The 17,634-nt window shown below is 38.9% G+C and overlaps 4 protein-coding genes across 6 annotated transcripts in view; 3 read left to right on the top strand and 1 right to left on the bottom strand.

Moving 5' to 3' along the window:
- Positions 1–173, top strand: part of tmem106c (transmembrane protein 106C) — a 6,423-nt gene extending 6,250 nt beyond the window's left edge. Inside the window, exon 8 of the mRNA XM_043224932.1 lies at positions 1–173. This exon is cut by the window's left edge and continues 933 nt beyond it. The gene's annotated coding sequence lies outside the window, so the exon portion shown is untranslated.
- A 66-nt stretch (positions 174–239) lies between these two features.
- LOC122328874 lies at positions 240–5,112 on the top strand. The gene is made up of 2 exons (XM_043224933.1): positions 240–2,100; positions 3,799–5,112. The coding sequence occupies exons 1-2, from the start codon at positions 1,590–1,592 to the stop codon at positions 4,056–4,058; spliced, it is 771 nt and encodes a 256-aa protein (XP_043080868.1). The 5' UTR covers positions 240–1,589; the 3' UTR covers positions 4,059–5,112.
- A 2,179-nt stretch (positions 5,113–7,291) lies between these two features.
- LOC122328867 (2-epi-5-epi-valiolone synthase) lies at positions 7,292–12,117 on the top strand. Its single transcript, XM_043224925.1, has 5 exons — positions 7,292–7,478; positions 8,703–9,336; positions 9,800–10,039; positions 10,122–10,374; positions 10,805–12,117. The coding sequence occupies exons 1-5, from the start codon at positions 7,342–7,344 to the stop codon at positions 10,894–10,896; spliced, it is 1,356 nt and encodes a 451-aa protein (XP_043080860.1). The 5' UTR covers positions 7,292–7,341; the 3' UTR covers positions 10,897–12,117.
- mitfb (melanocyte inducing transcription factor b) overlaps positions 11,000–17,634 on the bottom strand; it is a 35,672-nt gene continuing 29,037 nt past the window's right edge. For all 3 annotated transcript variants that reach the window (XM_043224912.1, XM_043224913.1, XM_043224911.1), the window contains exons 6-10: positions 16,841–16,933; positions 16,563–16,619; positions 16,282–16,357; positions 16,025–16,172; positions 11,000–15,284 (exon numbers count right to left, since the gene is read on the bottom strand). In XM_043224912.1, the coding sequence (XP_043080847.1) occupies positions 14,883–15,284; positions 16,025–16,172; positions 16,282–16,357; positions 16,563–16,619; positions 16,841–16,933 (776 nt within the window). In that variant the 3' untranslated portion in view covers positions 11,000–14,882. The remainder of the gene's footprint in view (positions 15,285–16,024; positions 16,173–16,281; positions 16,358–16,562; positions 16,620–16,840; positions 16,934–17,634) is intronic.

Raw genomic sequence — 17,634 nt, 5'->3', positions numbered from 1 at the left:
ACAGCTTTTGTATCTTTTTTTTGTATAGGTTTAAGAAGGGCGTTTGTTTCTACCTGAATTTGCACATTTGGATAATTTATTGCTATTTTTTTATATTTAATCTCCTTATCGTGCCTTGAGATTTGATTGTGTTTTTCATTGTATAAAGATGATAATAAAAATGCTTAAAAGCAGTTATTGTTGTGAGTTTGTGAAGGAAAAATAACCTACTTTTTTTTTTTTTTTTTTTTTTAAGGTTTTTAGAAATCTTGGCCAACTGAACATGTATGGCATTCAATACTTAGTTGGGGCTCCTTTTGCCTGAAATACTATTATTAGGTGTTATGAGAGTCCAGGCTGCTCTGATAGTGGCCTTCGGCTCTTCTGCATTGTTAGGTCTTATCACATCTTCCTCTTCACCATACCCCATAGATTACCATAGTCCTCAAACCAGGTACTGGTAGCTTTGGCACTGTGTGCAGGTGCCAAGTCCTGGTAGAAAATGAAATCTGCATCTCCATAAGGTTGGTCAGCAGCAAAACGTCCTGGTATACGGCTGCGTTGACCTTGGACCTCAGAAAACACAGTGGCACAACACCGGCAAATGACATGAACCCCAAACCATCACTGACTGTAGAAGCACACCGGACCTCAAGCAACGTTCTGTGCCTCTCCTCTCTTCCTCCAGACTCTGATTTCCAAAGGAAATGCAACATTTTCTTTCATCAGAGTACATAACTTTGGCCCAGTCAGCAGCAGCCCAGACCTTTTTGTCTTCAGCCCAGATGAGAAGCTTCTGACACTGTCTGTTCAAGAGTGTCTTGACACAAGGAATGTGACGGCTGAAACCCATGTGTTGCATACATCTGTGTGTAGCGCTTCTTCAAGCACTGACTCCAGCTGTAGTCCACTCGTTTTGAATCTCCCCTACATCGAACGGGTTTCGTTTCACAATCCTCTCCAGGGTTTCACATCCCTATTGCTTCTACATTTTTTTCTACCACATCTTTTCCTTCCCTTCTCCTCTCTATTAAAGAGCTCTGTGAACAGCAAGCCTCTTTTGCAATGACCTTTTGTGTCTTGCCCTCCTTGTGCAAGGTGTCAATGGTCGTCTTTCGGACGACTGTCAAGTCAGCAGTCTTCCCCATGATTGACTACAGAACTAGACCGAGAGACCATTTAAAGGCCTTCGCGGGTGTTTTGAGTTAATCAGCTGATTGGAGTGTGGCATCAGGTGTCTTCAATATTCAACCTTTTCGCAATATTCTAATTTTCTGAGATACTGAATTTAGGATTTTCACTAGTTGTCAGTTATAATCATCAAAATGACAAGAAATAAACATTTGAAATATATCAGTATGTGTGTAATGAATGGAATTAGTGAAATAAATCAACTTTTTGATGATGTTCTAATTATATGACCAGCACCTGTATATGTGTTTCAACATAAACCATGAGTTTCACTTTGCGGACTCTCTCTCCATCTCTCTCTCTCTCAGCTTTAATGTAATTTAGTAGCATTAAACCAAAGAGCCATCCCTGACATGATGCAGCTTCGAAAGCCCCGATGAAATCCATTTGACAAAACTCCAGAGACTCTTTGCTCATGGATGGGGTTTAATAATTCATTCAGCGCAGTTTATTCTACAGATATATCTTCTTTCTCATGCTCAAGTCCGTTGTGTTATTGTTTTCCAGTGCTCTTTATACCCTGCAGATTCATCTGCGCAGCATTGTTATCTTGTCGTGGCACAGTTTTGGTCCTAACAGCCAAACTATTGGTCGACTGTGGCACGTGTTCATCTCAGATCGGACCGAAGTGTCAGGAGACGGGGTGCTGGAATCACTCGAGGTCTGGTATGATTTTTCTCCATGTCCGTAAGCTTTCGTTTCCATCCGTGATTGCGTTCTGCAGAATGAGCGAAGCCGTGGCGAGCGGGGTGAGAAGGTTGAGCACCATCTCGGAGCAGGACGCGGATGCTGGAGCGGAGCCCGTGTCCCTCGGGTCCTCGGGGGACGGCGAGTGGGCAGGATCCAGTGCTTCGCTCTGCTCGCGGGGAAAACCCAGCGTCCAGAGCAGCACCTTCACCTCCTTTGAGTCCTATCAGCCTGACGCTGCAGGTACATCTTCTCTGGTTTGAGAGTTTACTGTGTGTCCGACGTGTAGAAGTCGTCCTGGCTGCTGAAGACGCTGTGTCCTTGAACCTGTTTAGCTTTAAACTTCACCCTGCCTAATGCTGATTTATATGTGTGTGCGAAACAGCTGTGCTCTAATTGTGAATATTTTTAAAAGGAGTCCTGTGTGTGCCGCTTATTGATGATTCGAATTTGATGCATTCATAAATAAAAAGAAATTGTTAAATCAATTAAAAAATATCCGTCTGATGATAAACAGATAATTATTGTAACCATAATAATAATAATTAATTAATTAATTTAATAAAAAAGAATTTCATAATATAGAATAAATTCAAAAATTAACACGATAGCTTAAAACTGTTATTCAGTTCCTATAATTTACATTTAGCCATTAAGCGGACGTACTGTATATGGAAGCAATCAAAATCAACAAAAGAGCAATGTGTAAAAACAGATAGAATAGAAAAAGAATAGAGCAAGCTGTAGAGAACTGAAATAAGATTTGCATTGCAGAAGTAAAAAAGTTTATAAAAACAGTAAAATTGCAATAATATTTTACTGTATTACTGTATTCACTGTATGTCTATCCAGTAAATGAACTATATTTTTAGTATCTTAGATATTAATCATTTTAGTGTTTAACAAGAGTTGCTTTATGTATATTCACTGAAAATGATACGGCGAACCCAAAAGTCACAAGTTAAGGAATTTAACCCTTTTTATAAGATTAGAACTTGGATTTAGGAAATCACTCGCGCAATCACTTAACCTTTAAGGCCGTCTTCTTTTTCTACGGTGTTACTACAGATGCGTCACTCTGTTTTCAGCTGTTGCTTATCCTGCAGAAACTCCACAGCTAAGACTGCTTTTGGTTGCCTTTACCGTCTCAGCACCCTCTCTGAAGCATCGGTCACTCACTCCTGTCCCGGGCACACTTGTAAACATGATCGTTTGATGTGTTTGCAGCTCTCACGCAGAGCGAAGTGCACTTTTACGAGCACTTACACCAACAGATGCTAAAAGACTCCCGGAGTGACAGACCTCATAAAAGCCTCATGCAACATAGATGACCCTAAACCTGTACTTTGAGATACACGCATATAATTCTCTCACTGTCACGTGCTCGTCCTATACAGCACAAGTCTGTTTCTCTAGCTGTTGGGTTAGTTGACCGGGGGAATGTATACGGTTACATTAATGGCCTGAGGTGACCACTCATTGCGCATTATGGGCTCCATTTTTGCTCCGACAACCCTTAATATAATTACAGCCCTGTGGAGAGTTCCTGCCTGCAAGGCTTTGCATGTGGCATTAGTCTGAGTCCGTGCAAAGTGGTAAATGCGGCCACATATGTGCCATAGTCATAATCCCGAGGAATCACACGCTGATGAAAAGATGCACGGATGATCGATAGTGTCTCATTTCGGCCATCCGTCTCTCTTCCTGTCTGGAGCGGCGGATCGCTGCCGTTTTCAGTGTAATTAGAGCAGCCTGCACTTAACTCGGTGCGCGGATGTCTGCAAAAATAAATAATGGATGCTGTTCAGCAGCGAACTTCTTTAGTTCATTTCAGCGCTGTTGTCACGTTTGTGTAGATTTAATATTATGCCTGTATTGTTACCCTGTGATATTTAAAGTGTACCTGAAGTACACCTGATTTGTTGATGTCCGTCTCTCCAGATGACTGCGCCTCCATCCTGCTGGCTTGTCTCTACTGCCGCTTCTGTGACGTGATGGCCATGCTTCCCGACGCTTGTGAGCGAGCGCTAGGCCGCTGCTTCCCCTCGTACAGGTATTACAACACCTCGGATGAGCCGTCCAAAGGAAAAGACTGGTGCGGCTGCAACGTGGATTTTGACTGTGGTTTCATGAACTCCTGTCAGGAGGCCAGCGAGCTGATCGAGCTGGCCATGGAGATATCTGAGGTCTGTTACCGCTGAGAGCCCCGAAATCTTGCATCCCAGATTTTTGCATGTTGAAAAATACATAAGGCCAATGACGTTTAGACACGGCCTCCGACAGGTTCGACCGTTAAAAAAATTGGTTCGATTTTCAGCATTTTGGGCTTTTTTTGCAAGCGTTTTCATAAAGGATGACGAACGTGAAAAGTATGAAAAGCGTGTGCAGGGACCTTTACAGCTATTCGTTGTCACTTAAGACATTTGTGGTTTCACGCGGGAGAAACCAGGGTAAATGTCACTTCTTGTTTTAGGCGACAAAATAAAGCATGACCCTGCATTTTTTTAGGATGAGGTCCTCATTTAAAGGAAGTAGGGTGAATATATTTGCAGTACAATTTATTTTGCATCCAAAGTTGAATTTTCATACAAAATGATGACTTTACTGACGCTCTCATATTCCCGTACGTGACGGCTGAACCAAAATGTGAACGTTGGGCTCATCTGTTATGTAAAGCATGAAAAATCATCAGTGTGGGTAAATCGAGCCAGTGGCCACCTGTGTGATGCATAATTGATTGTAACAAAGTAAAAAGCTTTAAATGTCTTTCTGTCTTGTGATTTGCTTAAGACCGTTAAAGGTCTGAATATGGTACAAAAAAACCAGAAATCAGTTTGCATTTAGATACATTTAGTTTTATAGTTTTGAATTAGTTTTTGGTCAAATGCCTGTAACACTTTACAACTCCTAGATTATAAATAAACTATGAAAGAGTTGTCGAAGCTTAATGCTGGTGATGCTGAAGTTGGTGTGCTTGAACTTTTTACTTCTAGTGTTCGTATTTAGGCTTTAAAATTCAATAATAATTCTGTAGCTCTGAAGATTATCTGGTGACGCTTAGAATACTGTTCCTTAATATTAAATAACTGCGAGACAAATTACTAATGCAGTATTAATGTTTTGGTAGCTACTGTTAACTCCAATTAACAAATTATTAACTGACTTGAATGTGTTAGCTTTTTCTTCACAAAAATGGCAAACAGTTATAATGTTGTCATGTTTTCTATGCAAATAACGCATAAATAATTCTAAAATTAAGTTCATAATGGCTCAAATTCTACAGAAGAAATAGAAATAGTCTGTGAACAGTACATTCATCTGAATCTTAATTAATCAGTTTCTTTTTCTTAATAGTAGTTACTAGAATGTTAATATTGCATTACTCATTTGTTACCGTGTAGCTGTTTATTAATGAAAGAACAGTATTAAGTTACCAAAGATTCAATTTGTCTTTTAAGAACATTTTTTTTATTCACAGAGCTTATTTTCTGCAATTAACCAAAAGCTGAATATCCTGTTGGCTTTTGTGGAGGGAACCAGGGCTTCTGGGTTTTTAAAGTGAAACTTCAGCTAAAGTGTATTAATGCCCTCTGGAGGACAATACGGGCAGCACTTCATAAACCTCTCCAGCGGTCAGTTTGATAGACATCATGAATGCTCGTCAAACAGATCTATTGATCCTGCATGAATAAAAGAATATGAAAGCATGCATATTTGTGTCCTTAGTGTTAAATAATTCTGATTGAAAGCTGTCGTTTAGCATTCACGTTCACTGAGCAGTGGTTTGTCTGGTTACTGAAAGCACAGTTTGTGATTTGAGATCGCATTTTAAGGGAATAATGAGGTTCAGAAGGAATGAACGTCTATATTCTGAAGGTTTTTCACAAGTGTGAAGATTTTCATTTTCATTATTTCATTCCATTATTTACAGTGGCATGCAAAGGTTTGGGAAGCCCTTGCGGAATATGTGAATGATTTTAACAAAAAAAGAGAAATCATAAAATGTATTGTTTAGTGCTGTCCTGAGTAAGATATTTTACAAGCAGGTGCATCTCAATCAGGTAGAATGTTGTGGAAAGGTTTTTTTCAGTAATTTCAGTTTTTCCCACTCAAATTGTGAAACTTGTGTATTAAATAAATTCAGTGCACCCAGACTGAAGTAGTTTAAATCTTTGGCTCTTTTAATTGTGGTGATTTTGGCTCACATTTAATAAAACCCCACCAATTCACAATCTCAAAAAAAAAAATTTTTTAGTGAATTGTTGGTCTTCTGAAAAGTCTGTGTATTTATTGTACATGTACTCAATACTTGGTAGGGGCTCCTTTTGCTTTAATTACCTCCTCAATTCGGTGCGGCATGGAGGTGATCAGTTTCACTGCTGAAGTGGTATGGAATACCAGGTTTCTTTTGATTATCAATGGGCTTCAGGTCTGGTGAGTTTGCTGGCAAGTGAAGCACACCAACACCATGGTCATTTAACCAACGTTTGGTGTATATGTGGGCAGGTGCCAAATCCTGCTGGAACATGAAATCAGCATCTTCAAAAAGCTGGTCAGCAGAAGAACACATGAAGTGCTCCAAAATGTCTTGATAAATCGGGTGAAGTGACGTTGGTTTTCAAAAAACACAGTGGACCAACACCAGCAGATGACATTGCACCCCAAATCATCACAGACTGTGGAAACACTGGACTTCAAGCAACATGGGCTATGAGCTTCTCCACCCCTCCTCCAGACTCTAGGACCTTGGTTTCCAAATGAAATACAAAACTTGGACAACAGTCCAGTTCTTCTCCTTAACCCAGGTAAGACGTCTCTGACGTAGAAGTGTCTTTACAAGAGGAATACAACAACTGTAGCTAAATTTCTTAGCATGTCTGTGTGTGGTGGCTCTTGATGCCTAGACCCCAGCTTGTGAAGGTCACTCAAATTCTTGAATCAATTTTACTTGACAATCCTCATAAGGCTGCGGTTCTCTCGGTTGGTTGTGCATCTTTTTCTTCCACACTTTTAACTTCCACTCAGCTTACTGTTAACATGCTTGGATACAGCTTCTTTGGCATTGAATGTTTGTGGCTTACCCTCCTTGTGAAGGGTGTCAATTATTGTCTTTTGAAAAACATCTTCCCCATGATTGTGTAGCCTAGTGTACCAAACTAAGAGACCATTTTGAAGGCTCAGGAAACCTTTGCAGGTGTTTTGAGTTGATTAGGTGATTGTCATGTTACCATATTCTAATTTGTTGAGATAGCAAATTGGTGTGTCCATCTAGAGCATCATTGAATCTTGAACCTATTTTAATAGTTTTTACCCATTTATTAATTGCTGCCCATGAAGCAGTCACCATACAGATCCTTTACTGTAAATCTATTTATAGTTTCCCTACACTTCCACCCTCGGCCGTCACCTCAGCAGTGGTCTCTGTTACTGTTATACACTTGGCACAAGTCAGCAAGTGGCCAAGTTTGGCATTTCAACTTCAATATGTCTCACGCTTCAGAAATCAGTGCCGGAGCCCGTGATCATGTGACTGAATTCAGACTGGTGCATGCAGACTGTACGTGGAGCAGACAGACCACAGACGGCGAGCACGGTGAGGGACGACTGTCAGACGCCAGGATGTGAGTATACTACCAAGATGTCACTCTGACATCATAGTGGGGCTTTGTTACTTATTCGAGCTGGACATGATAAAACTCGGCTGAAGGAACTTTTGGATTTTAACATTACAGAATTTATAATAAATAAAATAGAATAAAAACATGTTTCATCACTTTTATCTTTCTGTAAAAGGTTAACCTTAACATCATGAGTGAGTTGTATACTTCATGTTGCAGTGCTTTTCTAATTTAAGAACTAAGCTTACAGATGGAAAGCATGAGGTCAAGTTTACAGTGTGTGTATTTTGGGTAAGTGGGTGAAAGTGTATCTAGTCTTTAACAGACACTATTCTCTGATCTTAAAAAATGGTACGTCATGGTGCAATAATATAGGCTGTACACCACAATTACCATATTCAGATAACATATGCACATTGTATTTCAAATTATTGCAAAAATGGCATGGCATCACTATGATGCTATTTCATAGAACATTGTATTACTGTGGTACCATAGCTTTGCCTGTATTTTTGGACATGTCAGAAATGGTACATGTAAAAAAAAAAGAATCTGGAAAAACAAAGGCATATGTTCAAACAAAATGGTATTACTAACAATGTCCCCCAAACCTAGTAAACAGCAGCAAATGTCCAAATCTTAACATATATTTAAAAAAAAAAATAGTATGTGCAAATAATATAATATTAATGAAATGAAAGGCAACTTCAATGTACTTAGTTTAACACATTTAAGTGCACTGTTAAAAAGTGCAGTTTGTAGTAACATCAAAATTAGTTTTATTAGTGCTGTCGAACGATTAATAATATCCAAAATAAAGGTTTTTGTTTAAATAATATGTGTGTGCTTTGTATATATTATTTATATACAAAGACACACACATGTATATATTTCGGAAAAATTTATGTTTATATATTAAATATATTTAGAATTTTTATTGTAGGAATAAATAGACATGTAAACCTGTCTTTTTTTCAAAATATATACTATATATGTGTGTATTTATATACATGACGAATATACACAGAATACACGTACTGTATATTATCCAAATTAAACTTTTTGTATGCGATTAATCACGATTAATCACGATTAATCATTTTACAGCACTAGTTATTTTTTTTAAATCGTCATTAGTTAATCTTTTGTTAAAGTACACTTATTTTTTGTTGGATATTGAGCTTCTACTGAAATACTCAATGCAGTACGTATAAATTGTCCCCACAGTTATGAGCGTTCATCAGAATATGGAGTCACATGGACAGTGGTCAGTCCTGTCGTCTTCACCTATCGAGTCATTCAGTGTGAGAGTCTTCTGGATGCAAGCAATGACACCTTACTCTTCGGCCATATCTCCAGCCCTGCGGAGCTCCAGGCCCTCAAGAGCAACACTAAAACACTGAAGCGATTCATTGTGATTGACGAGACCGTTAATGATCTATATGGCTCCCAGGTGGCAGCATATTTCGAATCGAGAGGGGTGACGTACAAGATCCTTCCTTTACCCACAACTGAGGAGAACAAGTCCATGACCCTGGTGACCAGAATCTTGGAGGAGGTCCATAAGTTTGGGATCGACCGGCGTACGGAGCCCATTATCGCTATCGGTGGCGGTGTTTGTCTGGATATCACGGGCCTCGCTGCATCGCTGTACCGCAGACGTACCCCATACATCCGTGTCCCGACTACTCTGCTGGCTTACATCGATGCCAGTGTGGGGGCAAAGACTGGGGTCAATTTTGCCAACGGGAAAAACAAGCTGGGCTCATACATCCCACCCGTGGCTGCGTTCCTGGACAGGAGCTTCCTCTGCACTCTGCCACGCCGCCATGTTTCTAATGGGATGGCCGAAATGCTGAAGGTACATTGCATGATGACAATACAGTACTGGACAGTTTCTCAAAAGAGAACAGCTCTATGGTTTATCCATTGACCTGTAAAAAAAGTGCACTTAATTGTATTTAATGCGCACTAGTGTAGTATAGCGCACTATATTTTGTAAAATATATACATATGTATACAGTATATTATGTAAAATATATATATTGGATACAGTTGTTTTATATATTGAACAATTGTTCAATAAATTGTCTGAAAGCACTAGTTAATATTAAAGGGATAGCATTATGTGACACTGAAGACTGGAGTAAAGATGCTGATAATTAAGCACCGATCACAGCAAAAAAATGACATATTAGAATATATATAATATATAAAACAACTGCCTTTTGTAATGATATTGCAGACTTATTTGAAAAACCAAACCCAGACTTTTGAGAATTATTTTGAGGTCTCGTGTCACCAATGCTAGTGATTCCCTGCAGATGGCGCTGATGAAACACAGAGGACTCTTTGAACTTTTAGAGAAGGATGGCAGACGATTATTGGACACCAGTTTCCAACCATCAGGGAGAAAGCCAGAAAACATGCATACAGACGCGGCGCGCATGTCCACGAGGCTGGCCATTGAAACCATGCTAGAGGAACTTGCCCCAAACCTGTGGGAGGACGATCTGGACCGGCTGGTGGACTTTGGCCATGTCATCAGCCCAGAGCTCGAAATGGTGCTGCATATTAGACTAAAACCCCACACCGTGTGTCAGTCTTGAATTACTCTAACTGGTGTTGTTCTTTTCATTGACACAGAAAATACTCCCTGCGCTTCTGCACGGAGAGGCGGTAAACATCGACATGGCTTTCATGGTCTATGTGGCTCACGAAATGGGCTTTCTGACAGAAGAGGAGAAAAGACGTATCATTGAGTGTATGCGGAGTCTAGATCTTCCTGTGTGGCATTGGGACTGTACTCTGGATCTAGTGCAGAGGTCCCTGACTGAACGACTCAAGCACTCAGGAGGATCTCTGAGACTGCCTCTGCCCACAGCGCTGGGAAAAGCAAGTATGCGAAACATAAAAATATATAAATAACTGTATTTTTGCACTTAAACGTCAATTCGGTGGTTTGGTGCAGTTTTACACATTAGGAAACGAAGACAGTTTTGTAGTAAAGCGTTTGCCACCCTACACCAACCAATCCTTGCATTTAGATACTGACAGATCATTCCAGGTATTTCATAAAGAAGCCATAGATAGAAGAACATTTCAGTGTAGGCTGCAGTTCTCAAAAGAAACAACATTTAAATAATCTTTTGTCCACTATAAAGAACCTTGTGTTCTTCATAAAACTAAAGATGCCAATAAAGAACCTTTATTTTTAAGAGTTTAGTCCAACTTTAAGCGCTCAAGGCACATTTTAGCAAACACCATAAGACTGCGACATACTGTAGTTTGTTTCATTTCCTTCCATCTGTCTTTATCGTACCCTGCAGGAATCTTCAATGACACAGAAGAGAGCATTGTGTGCCAAGCATTCAAGAAATGGTGTGATGAACAGTGTGAAACCACCATGAAACCAGAATAACACACCACAGGAAACGTTGAGTCTTGATTATATTCCCCAACCAAGAAAAACATCTGTGCTGCAAAATGAAACGCGCTAAATCATGAATGAAAACCTCCAGAAATTGCGAAAACCACTCAGTTTTATTTCAACGTCTGTAACATTTTCATACACTTGACAAGCTTTAAAACCCAACAATGAAATGCTACGTTCCTCACGAAGCCTCTCAGCGGAAGCTTCGCGCTTTGAGTGAAAGGTGACTTTCCCAACAGGTTTAAAGTGGGCCGGCTTCCAGTACTGAATTCATAGGAAATTAACGCTTTATAAGAAATTCGATTCAACCCCAAAAAAATCAACTTTACAAGCTCCTTTCTTAAATAATGTTTGGTTAAGCTTCAAAAATATAATACAAAAGTATATTAACAAAACGAAAACCATCTTTAGCCGAGACACTTCTATAAAAGACAGACTGTGTTTGATATTAAAAGACGTTTGGTTGAAGTTCAATGGAAGCCTGTTTTGAAGGCACCTTTCGTTGATGTCACGGATGCGTACGCGTTCATACAGGAGCCTTGTGCTTTACCCGTTACCTGATTGTCTAAATTATTGCTCGGAAGAAGAAATTGCAACAGCCAGTTTTGCTATAAATCCACAACGAGATACATAACAGTTTCACTGCATATTTAGACTCCACTTGGAATTTGGCAACATTTTAGTAGTCAACACTGTAACGTTACATTCAGAGGACGACTTTCAGTAGTTTCTGTCTATTGGGGCAAGGGAGTTTATGTAATACACCGCAGTGCCTCGAAGCACTACAAAACAAAGTCCTACTGAGAGATCGTCCCCTCTACTTCACCCGAGGACTGAACCCGTTAGGTCCCACTGCCTAAAGTCTAAAGTCACAAATACAGAATAGAGCATTTCATTTAAAGGAATAGTTCACACAAAATTGACAATTAGAACGATCTCCTTCTTACTCGCACATCGCTCCAAACCCATGTTTACGAATTCAGGGGGTTTCTTTAGTCTTTTTTGAAATTGGCAGTCCCCGCGATCAGCATGGATCTAATTACAAGAAAATAAAAATGGTAAATTTTTTCATTTTGCGGCACAAACAAATAAACTGAATTGCAACATGTAAACTCAGAATTGCATGATATAAACTCACAAAACTGAGAACAAACGTCCAAATTGTAAAAAAAAAGGTGCTATTATTGAATTGCGACAAAATACTGCAAATTACTGTTTTTTACCGTATTTTTTTATTCGGGAACAAAAACTGAAATGAAAGACAAACTTAATTCTAAGAAGTGTGACGTTGTGAGATATATACATACATATCGCAATTGCCTTTTTTTTTCTTTTTTTTTTGCAAAAAACAACAAACAAACAAAAAACATGGCGAGATGTAAACTTGAAATTACGAGAAAGTTTTTTTTAGTTTAGCATTTCTAACCATTTTTGCATTAATTGCAGAATTGTGGGATATTAAGTTAAGTTTTTTTTTTTTTTTTTTTTGTGATGGCCCCCATAAGTTCTATTCCCCATTCACTTTCAATGCATGGAAAAGAGCAGCATGAATTCTCTGCTAAATATCTCTTTCGGTGTTCCACCATAAAAAAAAAAAAATGCTGTTCGTGTTTGGAAGTTTTGGGTGAACTATTGCTTTAAGTGACAGATTTGTAAGGCACTTTACAGTGGTCTGACTTTGTTACCTACGCTAAACTCTTACAACATCTTTCCATTACATACAGGTTGATTTCTCAACTGAAAGTTATCTTTGCATAGTTCTATGAAACAACACATAATAGTTGCACCTACGTGATCAAAATAGTGGCACAAGTTGAATGCTACTCAAAGGCAAACATCAGTACATCTGACTTGAGCACAGCAGAAATATACAGTAACAGTACAGCTTATTATTACAAGCATAGTCAGTCATTTTACACCAAGTAAGAATAAAAAAAACCCAAACAAGTGTTAGAATTAAATATAAAATATTTTTTCTTTGTCTTTTCTTTTTTAGTCTTCAACATATTATCATTCTTCCAGTGTTTTTGCCACCAATATATAAAAATCCCCAGATCTTTGTCCTTAATATATATATATATATATATATATATATATATATATATATATATATATATATATATATATATATATAAAAACAAACCTGGGCTAGTGTAATTAAAATGTATGGCATATTAAAACAGAAATGAATTAAAATGATGAAAAAATGTTTTAGAGGGTAATAAATTGGAATTGAATTATTTTATGACTAGTTATTTAGTCATGAAATATGTGTTAAAAAATCATTTCACATTATTATGGATTATGCACTGTGAGATGCACATGTCAAAATGCATCCTCAAGGTTTATTAAGAAATGCACAAGGTGAAATACATTACTATATAGGCATAACTATATAGGCACTGCATATAAACGCAAGAAGAGTTTTTGAAGGCTTTCAGCTGGGAAAACTGAATATTGCTTATTGCTTGGCACATTCTACGGGACATCTGGAAATCCGTAGGATTTTTCCAAATGCTGTTTGCAAACCGTCCTTCCACGTGTGCATTTCTTCACGGTCTTAAGATTGTTCCACAAATCCACTGTGCTACGTGAAATTCTCCTGGACCAGAAACATTAATACTGAGAGAATATTGCCAATGATTAATAACTGAATCAAATCATTTTGGGTCAGCTGTTTCAGATCAGCATGCTTTGTCCGTCTATTGTTTTTGTGCGTTTTCATCTGGAAGATACGATTTATAGAGCGTCTGCTCAAAAGTTTCCTCAACATTCAACAGAAATTTGCACAACATCTATGAATTGGTTACGATTAATGTAGCTATGCTAAGGGAGCATTTCACCCAAAAATGAAAAAAAATTTTATAAAATAAAATAAATTTAGTTCCTTCACTTTTTTTACAATAAGGAACCGTAAAAACTATCATTTGGCTCCTTCATTTAAGTGCTTGTTTGACGCGTGCTCATACGAGCGGTCTTCAGTCTAACTGTTTCTTCAGTTCAGCGACTGTTGGACGAATCGGTTCATTCACTACAGGATCAGATACCTGCCACAGTTTTGGCTCGTTTCGAGTCGAAGTGACTGTCAGATATTTGAAAGTGAATTTCGATTGGCTGACATGTAAATCTGTGCTGCTTGAGTCACGAACTCTTTTAGATGGTAGAGTCTGATTTGGTTGATTGGTTCGACTAGTTCACTAAAGAGTCAGTCCAAAAGAATGATTCATTTGCTAACTGAACATCTCTCTGGACCGTTTGTCTGAGGCTCTGGATAATAATATGCAGTTTCTTGCACATACTGATCGCTTTGCTTCATAAGACCTCAATATATCATTATGGGTATTAATTTCATGTTGACTATATACGTTTCCTTGACTTTTTAAAGTGATGGTAGCCCTTCTAAACCCCCAAATGTCCACAGTTTCCGCTGAAAATCTTTTTTACTGTTTTACTCAAGAAAAAAGTCACCTATATCTTGGATAACCTGAGGGTGAATAAATTAAGAGCATTCATTTTTGGGTGAACTATCCCTTTGAACGTCACTTTAATATCTACACGTTAAATGGGAAGCATTCTGCTCAAGTCATTCCTTTACAAGGATATATATATTAAAAGAAGAGAAATATTCTTCTAAACTGTGCGCAAACACGCTACTGTACAACCAAAGAAATCACCTTTCAAGTGCACTTTTATATTATCCCAAAGTTGATTAAATCGTACTCTGATACACCTATGTGAAGTTACACGAATCAATCTTTTTTTTTTATGATACTGACCTTGATTATTTTGCTATTATTATAACACAATGAAATTTGGGCAGACGAAACTGGAATAAGGTTAAAATACAATAAAATAAAACAAGTGTAAACATAAAAATAGTATTATTTTCGAAATAAGCCGCGTTTCTTCTTTGGCGGTCAACGGTGTTGTGGGAAAAACACAACAATGACCAGCCAAACGAAGGTTTCCTCGCACTAACAAACATGCTCGTTTTCCTCCATGTTCACGCTGTCCTTACAGCTGCTTGCGGTCGAGGCTCCGGACGAGATGGAGTTGAGGAGCGGGTCGCTTGTTGCTACAGATGACAATGTGTCGTCCATCAGGATGTCGTCGAGTTTAGTGCCGTGCGCCTTCGGGATGAGACCGTAAACGTCGCTGGAAGTGCTAGAGTCGTTAAAGGTGATTGCGCCGTCGTTTAGGTCTAGGGTGCTGGACCGGCCCATGTCGGGGCAAGAAGGGTGTGCGTGAGGGTACATGTCCTGGGTGCAGTTGCCCAGGACCGGCTCCTGTTTGATGGCCCGGGCCGCTAGCTCTGAGGCGCAGAGTGTAGACGAGACGATGGCCAGTCCGTGAGCACGAGCCTGGATTTCCAGCTCCTGGATTAGCATTCAGCGGATAGACAACAAAGAAATAATTGAAACCTACTATATTGGATGTATCTTGATTCAAATATATGACTTAAATCTAGAAAATATAAAAAAACATAAATCAATTAAATGATTGCATATTTCAAATATAACATTTAGGGCGCTTGCGCAAACCGTCTTTTGGCGTTAAAATAGTACCGTTGGGTTTTACAAAAACGCAGCGTGAAGAATGTTTTGCCTGACCTTATTGAATATGGATTTATAGGAACGTCCCTTTGAGACACAAACTTTATGCGAAGATAGCATTCGAAAGAATCACGCAACACGTTTTACTAAAGTTTGCGTTTGTCAAGTTACTAGCATTTGCGCCAGTACCCGGCTCTATCAAAACGTTTTGGAACCCTTAATTTTTTGGCCCCCTGTTCTTTTCAGCGTCTTTCTTTTATTCTTTTTTCATGTCTACACGAATTTGGGCTTTGTAAATTGCGACGGGCGCTGTGTAATTAAGGTGTAGCGTCTGTGTTCTTTATTTTGTGCGTTGTTAGTAAATCACCTGCAGAAATTTCCATACTCATTGGCGCCGTTTTGCCATTCCAACATTTCTTTCCTTCCGCATTTAGTTCTAGTCATTGAAATTTACCCTTGTGAAAAAGAAGCACTCTTAACTGTGCACAAAAGTATAGTGTGACCTAAAAATGTGCTAAAGGGTAATTCTGGACAGCATATTATTTCTGTATGCCAGAACTGACCTGTATCCTGAGCATCAGGTGGCGGTTGGCGTGTTCCAGCTTCTTCTGACGGTTCTCCAGCTCTTTGGCACGCTGCTGCTCTCTCTGAAGTTTCCTGATGTAATCCACAGAGGCCTTCAGAATAGTGCCCTTGTTCCAGCGCATGTCCCTGAGCAACACACACAAGCAGCTGACACCAGCACATCTGATAGGTCAACAGCACTAATAGCTTGTACTCGTCTATTTCATGTGTATCTACTGAACGCTGCCGTGCTTACGGGTCATTCGATTTAGGAATCAGAGTCCCCAGTTCTTTGATTCGATCGTTAATGTTGAATCTCCGTCGCCTCTCAACTGAAACAGATGAAAAATGCATGTTATATTACACACTCAAACAAAATCGCGTTTACAGTAATTCACTTAAACCCTAGTCTTATGGGACAAAGACTATAACTTAATTATGTCATTTTTACAAACTGAGGGACGAATGAAAACATTTTTCTGTTGTGAACCTGGAAGTGTTTTCAGGATGCTACCGTACATACAGAAGGAAACTCACTTAAGTTATGGTTGTCCTTTTTTTGCCTTTCCTTTGCAAGAGCGCGAACTTCTGCCTCTGAAAAAGATACAGGAATGTGAGAAGAGAAACTGAAAGCAGGACATTTATCTGCCATATGTTTCGGCGCCCTTGAAATGTCACTGCAGTTGTCTTTTATAGCATATTTTCTCTCACCCTTTTCCACAAAATCTAAATAGTTTTCTGTATATATTAGGATCAACAGTTTTTTATGCATAAAGTATCAGTTATCAGACGAGCAGAGAAATTTTCAAACGTACCCACAGGAAACCCTTCAGGCCTTTGATAGCTCTCAAACTTGCTACAGGAGCTGGGCTTGTCCATCATGTGCATCATGGCAGGAGATGTAGTAACTATGTAGCATACGAGCATATGTTTTCAATCTCTCACTCATATCATCAATCACATGACATTTACACCGATTTTAAGGGGTCATATGACGCGATTTCAAGTTTCCTTTCTCTTTGGAGTCTTACAAGCTGTTGGTTCATAGATAAGATCCATAAAATTGCAATGACAAAAATTTCTAAACCAAAGACATATTCTTTATAAAAGATCTTTTCTACATCACAGAGTGATGAATTTTGAAACACCGCCCAAATGTTTACACAAAGAAAGAAGGTGGAGCTATTATTCTGGCTGTAGTGTTGCTGCGGGCGCCATGTTCTGGAGACGCTTTGTTCCGTTGTGAAAGTGGAATTACTTTCTTTGGGCTTTCGAAAGATGACACAACTAGAAATCAGTGGTAAGTTGTGTTTACAGCACTGTTTCTGAACAGTATAACACCAATATTACAGTGTGTTCAGTGCATTTATGGAGGACTGACTCCTGAAACCTGCAGATCAGAGACTATAAAGTCAGTTCTCACTCTGCAAGGACAGTCTGCTGCTTCTGACTCACAATCTTGAAGTAAGTCACCTTTTCTTACTAAAAGAACCTGCTACCTGCTACTTGCAGTGAATATTATTGCATGTTGTTTGTTGTTTCTCTGATCACAAATGCAGACATGGTGTTATGTTTACGAGGCATGATGCAAGGCTACACATAACAAGAC

Source organism: Puntigrus tetrazona, chromosome 23 (genome assembly GCF_018831695.1).
Source record: "Puntigrus tetrazona isolate hp1 chromosome 23, ASM1883169v1, whole genome shotgun sequence".
Lineage (NCBI taxonomy): Eukaryota > Metazoa > Chordata > Actinopteri > Cypriniformes > Cyprinidae > Puntigrus > Puntigrus tetrazona.
This window is presented reverse-complemented; position numbering and strand designations above follow the sequence as displayed.